The sequence below is a fragment of the Ammodytes marinus genome, assembly GCF_949987685.1.
Source record: "Ammodytes marinus genome assembly, chromosome: 4".
In the NCBI taxonomy this organism is placed as follows: domain Eukaryota; kingdom Metazoa; phylum Chordata; class Actinopteri; order Uranoscopiformes; family Ammodytidae; genus Ammodytes; species Ammodytes marinus.
Window position 1 is genome coordinate 4,907,620 of NC_137233.1, and position 10,418 is coordinate 4,918,037.

At 40.7% G+C, this 10,418-nt stretch overlaps 2 protein-coding genes across 2 annotated transcripts; both read left to right on the forward strand.

The window, feature by feature from the left end:
- Positions 1-282: 282 nt before the first annotated feature.
- Positions 283-2,721, forward strand: LOC307249236 (phospholipase A and acyltransferase 4-like; the record flags this gene model as incomplete). The annotated part of the gene is made up of 4 exons (XM_080025879.1): positions 283-331; positions 1,147-1,258; positions 1,363-1,631; positions 2,632-2,721. Exons 1-4 carry the CDS (start codon positions 314-316, stop codon positions 2,719-2,721), a joined length of 489 nt encoding a protein of 162 aa, XP_079882005.1. The 5' UTR covers positions 283-313.
- A 4,388-nt stretch (positions 2,722-7,109) lies between these two features.
- Positions 7,110-8,717, forward strand: LOC307249237 (phospholipase A and acyltransferase 2-like; the record flags this gene model as incomplete). Its single annotated transcript, XM_080025880.1, has 4 exons — positions 7,110-7,127; positions 7,240-7,372; positions 7,479-7,747; positions 8,703-8,717. 4 exons carry the CDS (start codon positions 7,110-7,112, stop codon positions 8,715-8,717), a joined length of 435 nt encoding a protein of 144 aa, XP_079882006.1.
- Positions 8,718-10,418: the final 1,701 nt, after the last annotated feature.

Sequence of the window (10,418 nt, forward strand, 5' to 3'; positions counted from 1 at the left end):
GTGCATTGTTTAAAATAGAATAGTTCTTGTCCTTGAAGGCCACTGTAGCTTCTGTTATTATTCAAAAGGGGTGGGGTTACCCAGGGAGCATTGCATTCTAGAACTTTCTTGATGATGTCATATTACACAGTGTCCCTAAACATCGACATGGCCACGGCACATTGGGTAAGTCAGCTACACTGATCATCATGTAGAGAAAGAGGAAGAGGTGTGTTTTATTGGCTGTTATTCCCACAGGTTGACCTACTTAAAGTCATCTTAAACCAGTCAAGGCAAAAGCATTTTGAGTGTTACAGACGAAACAAGCATCGTCATGGCCACGGCACATTGGGTAAGTCAGCTTGAGCACACTGATCAAACAAACTAGAAATGAAAGTAATGCACAGTAAGGATAGCCATGAGTGAGTGTAATAAAACTATAATATTAAAACGTGTTCGTTTCTTAAGAGGAAGAAAAAGATGCAAAAATGCTTGAGGAGTCAGACGAAAAAGGTTCTATGGTATTTAATGAAAAAATGATGTTCAGCAGGTTACAGTTATGCAGGTCAAGCGAACAGCCAAAAAAGTGAGTGCCTCTCTCTTCATCAACACATTATAACAAGTACAGATATGCATTTGATTGGTCTATTTTGAATCATCCTTCTTCTTTCGTCTTCCGGATTGTTGAATCTGCCATATGGGAGAGAAAAAACGCCTCTATGCTGGTGTCCTTGATAGAATAAGGTGTCTTATCTGTTGCTAAACTACCGGTGTGAGCGAGCCTACAGAGGGCCATTGTTAGAAAAGGATACTCGTTGGCCTCGAGGCTTTGGGAAAGTCAAAAATTGTACAACAGTATGTCATGGGATGTCTCAGTTCTTACAGAAGGAGCTTTTTAACGCAGTATAGAGTTCTACGACTTTCTATATCACATGTTTATCAATGATTAATTGTTAGTTAGGCTATATAAGATATATTGATTAAATGAATTAATGATGGAGATATATCATCATTAATTATTGAGAATTAAAATCCTGACAAGTGCCATATTAATGTCATTTAATCTAATCTTTGTTTAACCCAGATGTTGCAGAGATTCTGGTTCTGGTTCAAATGTAGTTGATTGATATGTTTTGTTGCCATGTCCAATATTTCCTTCTATTCTAGTCCAAGGATGATGAGGAACCTCAGAAAGGGGACTTGATTGAGTTCTTCCGAGGCCTCTATAAGCACTGGGCCGTGTATGTCGGCAATGGATTCGTTGTTCACATGACATCAGGTGAGTCCTCCCCCCTCCCATCCCAACAACAAACGCAACTCAAAAAACCTGTAGTAATTACGCCTGTTTCTCGTTCTCATTTTGTTCTTCCTTTTTAATCATAGCTGATCCAAAGCATTCAAGCCGCGGCAGTTTGGGTTCCAGACGCACTAAAAAGGCCATAGTGAAGCTAGAGAAGCTGAGTGATGTGGAGCGAGGATGCAGCTGGCGAGTCAACAACAGTCTGGATGGACAGCACGATCCCCGGCAGGCTGACCGCATCGTGAGGGATGCCTTATCGCTCGTCGGCGAAGAGCAGGAGTACAGCGTCCTCACTTCTAACTGTGAGCACTTTGCAAAATGGCTGCGTAATGGAAAAGGAGTGTCCGGACAGGTTGGTACACCGATACATATATATCTGTGTTAGTCTTTTACATTGCCAGTGGAGTCTGTGTGATGAGAGAGTGTGAGTCTGTTCTGAAAAATGTCAAAAGTTCTACACACTCACAGCAACCTGACTGCACCAGAGTTGGTTTGGAAGCGAACCAAGACAACCTCTTTAACAAGGTCTTGGGTCTCTTTTTTGGTCAGCTTTTGGTGCCGAGTACAATTGCTGTGTTCTCACCTGCGCAAAAGTTAGTTTCACTAGAACCGGCAGCTGTGAAAGCTCCCTTACACCGCATATTTCTTTCCTCCATTATACTAGAAAGGAGAATCATAGGTACATACTGTACATGTCCTAACATGTTAAGCCCCTGTCTCACTGGGCTGCGACAGTTTGCGACAAGTTGGAGACGCAAAATTGCTAGAAAATATGTGAATTAATGACAATTTTCACTCGCAGTCTCACGTTTGCAAATGTCCTGGCCAACAATTGCCGGGAGCTCGCATTTATGTCTCGTGAACGTCTGGCGAGCGTCGCACGAATGGAATGTCAGTCTTATTTTTGTCTCAAATCAGTCGCAATTATGTTTCATAATTATGTTGCCAAACCCTCGCAAAGTTGTCTCACATTTCCCGCACTTTCTGACTTGCGGAAACTAAATTGAGAAGGGTTTGTTCGGGACACCTGTGACCACTGTGAGACTATTTTTTGAGTAGATTTGTCGCACACATTTTTTTAACATGTTCAAAATTCATGCGACATGACTGCGAGGCTCTGCGAATCATGTGAGGAAATTGAGAACCTCCGCGAACGTTTCAAGACAGTTTAGAGACTCCCTCGCGAATGCAGTCTCCAACTTGTTGCAAACAGTCGCAGCCCAGTGAGATAGCGGCTTTAGTGATATCAGTCTTAGAATTGAACATCATTTGAATGGAGTTTTGAATGTCAATTAAACTGTGCTCATCACATCCCTGCTCACTAACCACAAGCTGCACATTTCTCTCTGCAGGTGCGGAAGGCACTGAACGGCATTTTAGTGTTTGATTATATTGTCTGTCCTCCACTGATGTTCTTTCATCGCCATCTGTGGACAGAATAAACATGTACCTGTACCAAATACTTCTCATTTTGTTCAAATGTCAAATGTATTTGTAATACTGTCCTAAATACAAGTAAACTAAACTCATTGTAAAAGTTTGACCTCCTCCTGTTTGTGTGTGTGTGTTTTGTGTGTTTTGTGTGCGTGTGTAACAATGTTTACTCTTTGCCAGACAATGCCATCTAGTTTTGCTGGAGACCACAAACTCCTTTAAAATCAAATATAACTATTGTGATGGTTCTTTTTACAAAGGAAGAGCAGTATGAGGTGACCTGAGGAACGAGATCAGAGGACATGATACAGCAATGATTTATTTTCTACTAGATAAAAGCAGAAAGTAAAAGAAAAACATAAAAAATATATAAACCAATAAGAACGGATGCTCTAAAAACTAAAACTAAGCAATACTATAATAACAACATAACAGACACACTATAAAAGAGGTTTGAAAATCAGCCCTGTTACCGAGGAAGTAAAGATAAAGCCATGCGCTATATTCCATGTCTCACTCTGCCCATGGCGGTGATGGGCTTTGTTCTTCTCTTCAACATGTGGTAAGATGTAACAGAAAAGTAATGTGCTTTCATTTTAACTTTCTAAGAATATACTTTGGTTTTCTGAGTGTCCTGGGCTGAAAAATATCCTGAAAGAATTAAAATCTTCTGCAGTTTTTGGTAATAGTGTCTGTAAAGGTCATTGATATAATGCATTATGAGAAAATTCAAAAAACGTTCTGATGTGTTTATCAGACTGTGGACATCTTGTGGACATAAGGAGAGTAGCAGCAAAGGAGAGAAGGAAGTGGAAAATACGGTTATAAACTATGTGTACTTTCAAGTCAAAGTCAAAGTCTTTTATTTTCTGATATATGCAAGACATACAACACAATCGAAATGGCGTTTGTCTCTGGCCCACAGTGCAATAGGAACGATAAAAAATATATAGAGTTAAATAAGATAAACATGAACAATATTTAAATAAGATAAATTCTAAATACTAAGTAGTAAATCCTAAGTACAATTACATTTCTGTCAACAATCAACCCTTATGTGTCCTTAACTTTTTTTGTATTACACTCATGACCCTATAAGTATAAAACATCCTCTCCATAAAAACTGCCATAAAAGCCTTGTACAGTAATATTTTTTTTCTGCCTTTTTCTTTTTTTTTTTACCAACTTGAGCTCTATATATACACATGGTACATGTGATGGCAGATTTCTTTTTAAAACACATCAGGAGGCTATTCTTAAAAAAAAAGGTTAGCTGTGATGTATTTAGTTTAAGTTTAAGCGCAAAGGAAGAACCTGAAATACTATGGCTCCCTATAGGATTATTTTCCAGACCTCCATGTGAGAGAAGAAAAATAAATCAGAAAAGTTAAACATTTATCAGTATAGTGTGTGAACAGGGCCAAATGTCTCCACAGTCTAATGTGGCTTCACTTCAAGCTTAAACATGACTGATGCTTTGTTTAAAAGGCTAAAATCAGGATTTGCTACAGGTCACCCAGAAACAACAGTCGGTCCATAGAGGGGGATTGTAACAGAATAACATTTCATACATTATATCACATGACGGCTGACTGTGGCTCCAGCAGCCAGAGACTGTATTCAGCAGAGACCAGTGAAAGCACTTGTTCTCATTTAATCAAGGACATTTAATCAAGGACATTTAATCAAGGACATTTAATCAAGGACATTTAATCAAAGACATTTAATCAAGGATGACAGAAACTGGAACTCTCTTTAGTTTTCATTTACTGTCTCTCTTACGCATGACACTTGGTTGCATATCATCAACAATCAACATTTCAAACAATCCAGAAGGTCCCTATAGAACCCCCACCCCCCGCTAATCAGTTCATTCACATGTCCGTGTGTCACATGACGCCACCACTAAGGTGCCCTTCTTTTTAGCACCTTTAAAGCTGCAACAGGGGGTGGGGGGGAATGTTTGAAATGTTTAAGCAATGTGGTAAATTTGAATATCCTCTATAATAGTAGAGGCGGCAGGGGTAAGCATTTTCTAAAGGTCGAGGATTGGGTACGGTACCTTAAAATAGGGTTGTTTATTGGGGCTTGTGATGAAGAGATATGTCTATGTTAAGATCAGCATAGGCCTACCAGGTTCCTCAATATAAGCCTGGGCTAGCATGTACTGGGAGCTTTGGGAGAGAGCCCCCATTTCGGCTACCACATTTATGTTAAGGTTAGTGTAAGGGTTGGAGTTTTTCATCAACATCTAGATAGCATATGATAAGATAACAGGATGCAGTGGCGCAAAAAGTGGGTATGCACTATATGCGGTGCATAGGGGCGCCGCACTAGAGGGACGCCAAAACGATCGGGGGAAAATGATTTGGAGTCGGCATTTTTCTGTATTCAACAGCGTTTGTGTAAATGATATGATCAATAACAGAGGTAGGGGAGACCCGGTACAGTTGTAACACGGGACGGTTGTAACACCTTGTCTATGGGCGCAACTACCCCCAGAAAGTGGGTAGTTGCTCCCATAGACAAAATAAAGGATAGACGCCGCGTTGGGCGTTGAGCGCGAGAAATGCGGGCGCCATCTTGGACCGGTCAAAACTGATGCAAACAAATGTCCCCACTCGGTGATAGTAAACAAGATGCCTCCCTGTAGCTTTTGAAAATAATTGCTTTGTAGCTTTTTTTAAAGTCAATGGGCCCCCTTACCCATTACTCCTATCAACAATGAGTGTGAGTGTGCTCATCCCTCAATAATAATAATATAATGATAGGCTACATTTTATTTATATAGCGCTCTTCTCTCACTCAGAGCGCTTAACATTTTTCAATGAACACATACATGTATTTGTAGAGAGACTAACTATCTTATCAACCAGGGACTTGCAGGGACAGTTGGGGGAGCAATGGCTCATTATTATTTTAAAATAGTAGCACATTTCTGACTTAGCCCAGCATACATACCAATTTATTTTGATTCCCTTTAACAGATCAACAGATCTCTACAAAATAATCAGTTCACACAGAGACATTGCTCTTCATTAGTATTCACTAAAGCAAACAGTTTTTTCACAATTTGCACGTTTTCTATGCTACTAGTTTCTGGTATAAGATACATTTACACTAATTGACTGCACCAAAAATTGCACTTTTTTGTATTTCTGCACATGACATTAAATAATTTGAAATCTGTTGGTGGTATTGTTGAAATAAATAACACTTAAAAAACAACATCAACAAATTCTTCACACACAAATGAAAAAAAGGCGGTTCTCTACATGAATAACCAAACCAACCTACCCTCAAAACTATACAGTTGGCCTATGTTCGGTTGCAACATTTAGGCTTAGTTCATTCTCCTCTCATCACTGCAAAAGCACTGAAATCATTACAAAAAAATGTCTTAATCTTTGAACTCAAATCTGTTCCTTCAATTATTTCCAACTTCTTTGTGCCTTGTGTTTTTCTTTGCATTAAGAACATTTTAGGTCTATTTGAATTTTTTAGAAACAATACAGAAAGCAGGACCTTGGTGGTTACGGCAATAATGAAAACAGGATGATGCTGCTCGTCAGCTTCATTGTGGGATGACCCGTCTGGTTGGTCAATTGGCCAGGTTTGTGAAAAACTGGTCGGACCTGGCTGGTTGTGTCAACCTGAAGACTTATGTCAAAGCCTTTAGAAGTTATTGTCCCCAAAGGGAAATTCTTTTTCACAAAAATGTACGTTATGTGGAGAGATAATTTAAACCTGTTTGTAGACTCAGGACAATTACAGAGTAACTAATGTAGAAGAACTACAAAAGGTACCCAACCTGTTTTTTCATGGGGTCCAAATACTTTTCACAACCACACCCAGACACAAGTAGCAGGTAGGCCTATATGTGTTTTCCGTGAGCAGGAACGACTCAGGAAATATAATCCAGCCAAAACTGTTTAATGTCAAAACCCAATCTTGTCACCATTTGGCACACAAAGGGTTTATAGGATGGATTATGTTTGAAACAGTTACTCCAATGTGCTCAATCTGAAACATTTTGAACATTTCTGCTTTTCTACTGCTTTTTAAATGGCCGTAAGCGGAGCTGCGGCTCTGTGTAAACACCCAACTTTGAATAGATATTGACATAAATATCTAAAAATAAAGTTTAGCTTACTTGGGTTCTTGGCTTCCAAAGACCATGCCCCCCCCCCAAGTGACTGGGCCCTAGAAAGCCTTCCCACTTTCTACCCCTTATGGGCGGCCCTGACTAGTGGTCAGGGTTAGGGGGGTTTGGTTTTGTGTAGAGAAAGAGGTGTGTTTTATTGGCTGTTGTTCCCACAGGTTGGCCTACTTAAAGTCATCTTGCACCAGTCAAAGCAAAAGCATTTTGAGTTTCACAGACGAAACAAACATCGACATGCCCACGGCACATCGGGTAAGTCAGCTTGAGTACACTGATCAAACAAACTAGAAATGACAGTAAGGCACAGCAAGGATAGCCATGAGTGAGTGCCATATTAATGTCATTTAATCTTTGTTTAACCCAGATTTGGCAGAGATTCTGGTTCTGGTTCAAATCGAGGAAACCTCAGAAAGGGGACTTGATTGAGTTCAACCGGGGCATCTATGAGCACTGGGCCGTGTATGTCGGCAATGGATTCGTTGTTCACTTGACATCAGGTGAGTCCTCCTCCCTCCCGACCCAACAACAAACGCAACTCAAAAAAATCCTGTAGTAATTACGCCTGTTTCTCGTTCTCATTTTGTTCTTCCTTTCTATTCATAGCTGATTCAAATCATTCAAGCCACGGCAGTTTGGGTTCCAGACGCACTAAAAAGGCCATAGTGGAGAGAGACAAGCTGAGTGATGTGAAGCAAAATTCCACCTGGCGAGTCAACAACAGTCTGGATGGACAGCACGATCCCCGGGATCCTGACCGCATCGTGAGGGATGCCTTAAAGCTCGTCGGCGAAGAGCAGGAGTACAACATCCTCACTTCTAACTGTGAGCACTTTGCAAAATGGCTGCGTAACGGAATACGAGTGTCCAGACAGGTTGGTACACCGATACATATTGTAGTGAACCATGGGCTGTGATCAGAGAGTGAGGTTGCGTTCCGAATCGCATACTCTTTCTTTTTTCTATTCTACATACTACATCCGACGATAAAAATAATCTAGTTAGGATGCAGTAGGCATACTATTGGGACATACTTTACTCTCTTATTTCATCATAACATTGCGCCTTGATCTTGCCTCTTGCTTTTATATCCGTCGCATCCCCGTTTGTTTTCATATGGAGGCTTCGTCGATGTGACGTCACTTCACGTGCGCACTGGATTGTGGGTCAGAATTGCCCAAATAGGATGCACTTTTCAACACTAACAATCTTGGCCGCATGAAGTAGGACATCCGGGTACTTCTAACCATCCTAAATCTGGCCACAAGAATCGGGACATCCTAAATCTTCTTTCTACATACTATATAGTAGAAAGTATGCGATTCGGAACGCAACCCAAGTCACAGAGTGGTTGTTAATTAGGTAATTAGGATGATGCGATGCAGCTGAAGGGAGTGGGTTTGGGAAGAAGGAGGTTAGAAAAAGGGCAGACAGATGACAATCAGGGTTGTTGGGGAGCGGACTGAATGTTACAGGGCTTGTGCCCAACTAAGATCAATTCTAAAACCAAATGCACTCGGGCCTGGGGAGTGGGGCCGTGTGAGAAGGTAGAAATATATTTCATATATTTATAAATATTTCATCATTTTTTTAAATAATAATTCACATGCCAATTTTAAATCAATTTGATGCTCTGAAGGAACAACAATTGCATTGCCAATGAATGTTAGAAAATGCTTTTGCCAGATGTGGTGTGATTTCTTTTAATTAAAGTTAATTTGTTGATTTGATTATGTATAAGACACACCCACTTTCGTTTTCATATACGAATACCGATACAGATATTAATGTCTCTGCTCATGTATCACGAGCACACTTCTGTCTCAATAGTTGTGTATGGAGTAAGGGGTTTGAAGCAAAAGAGGAATTCTTCACAGAGGCAGATAAGAGGCAAATATCACAACGTTATCACAGCTTTAAAGGTGCTGTTTGTAATATCTGAATATTTAGTGGCATCTAGTGGTGAACATTCTAGAATACAAGGCTTCTTAGGTAACCCCTCCCTTCCAATAACAATAGAAGCTGCAGTGGCCTTATTTTAGCAATTAACTTGTCCATTCTGTGCAAATGTAGAATAATTGTAGTGCAAAATGGCAGGCTCTGTGGTGCCAAGCCTCACTCTCATGTTGATATAAAAGGCTAATTCTAAGGACTAAAAGAAAAAACAACTTTTATTTTCAATCGATTATACAATACAGTAATTCAAACATAATTATGGATATTATATTTCATTTCTACCAAGTCTGTTCTGAAAAATGTCAAAAGTTCTACACACTCACAGCAACCTGACTGCACCAGAGTTGGTTTGGAAGCGAAACCAAGACAACCTCTTTAACAAGGTCTTGGGTCTCTTTTTTGGTCCGCTTTTGTTGCCGAGTACAATTGCTGTGTTCTCACCTGCGCAAAAGAGTTAGTTTCACTAGAACCGGCAGCTGTGAAAGCTCCCTTACACCGCATATTTCTTTCCTCCATTATACTAGAAAGGAGAATCATAGGGGTACATAGGTTATATGTCCTAACATGTGAGTGATATCAGTCCTAGAATTGAACATCATTTGAATGGAGTTTTGAATGTCAATTAAACTGTGCTCATCACTTCCCTGCTCACTAACCAAAAGCTGCACATTTCTCTCTGCAGGGGGAAAAGGCACGGGAATCTCTTCAGCAATTACTTGTTGCTTTGCAGCCTGAATTGGAATACTTGGGTTGTCTGAACGCTCTGAATCAAGCTATTAGAGACTAAACATGTACCTGCTTGCCAGACATGGGGGACTCCAGTCACATGACTTGACTCGAGTCGCAAATTTGAGGACTTGAGACTTGCTTGATTTTGACTTGGTCTTCATGACTTGAGACTTGACTTAGACTTGGGACAGATGACTCGAAATGACTTGACTTTTTAAAAGTTAGATTACGTTGGAAATTATGTTTTATTTTGAAACACGATCGGGTGATTTTACAGTGCAATGCACACAGTGCGCTGCACGGACAAACAGCGTCAGCAGGTCAACACAGGAGCAGCAGTCATGGAGGCGGCTAGACCTTTCTTTATATGTCCGTGGGCTAGACCAAGAATAATTCACGTGAGCCTCCCACACGCTTATAACCCAAGCACAGTAAATATGTAGCACCTTCTTCCCTTCCCTTTTCACGTTGTAACGGCCCCGGGAAGTCTTGTAAAAGAAAACGAAAGTCACGAGCGTTTCCTGCAGCGCTGCTGCCTTGATAACGCACGCTTCCTTATCGAGCACCGTATACCTCCACGGACTGTAGGCTTTATAAGCATCTCTGTGAGACAAAACAGCGGTTATGAATATGATGCAGTTCGACCTTCCACGTTAACCGGCTCCTTCCGACAGCTCACAGCCGCTGCCCCCGCACCGACAGCACAGCAAACTGCCCGTTATGACAGTTCGCGCCCCAGTATGAAAAATAAATTAATGGGGATAAATCAAAATGTGAACCTGCCATAAAATAAAAGGTGATGTGATATTTTTGCCATAGCGCAGATCCTTGCCCTGTTTTATTCTAAATGCATTATGGGCA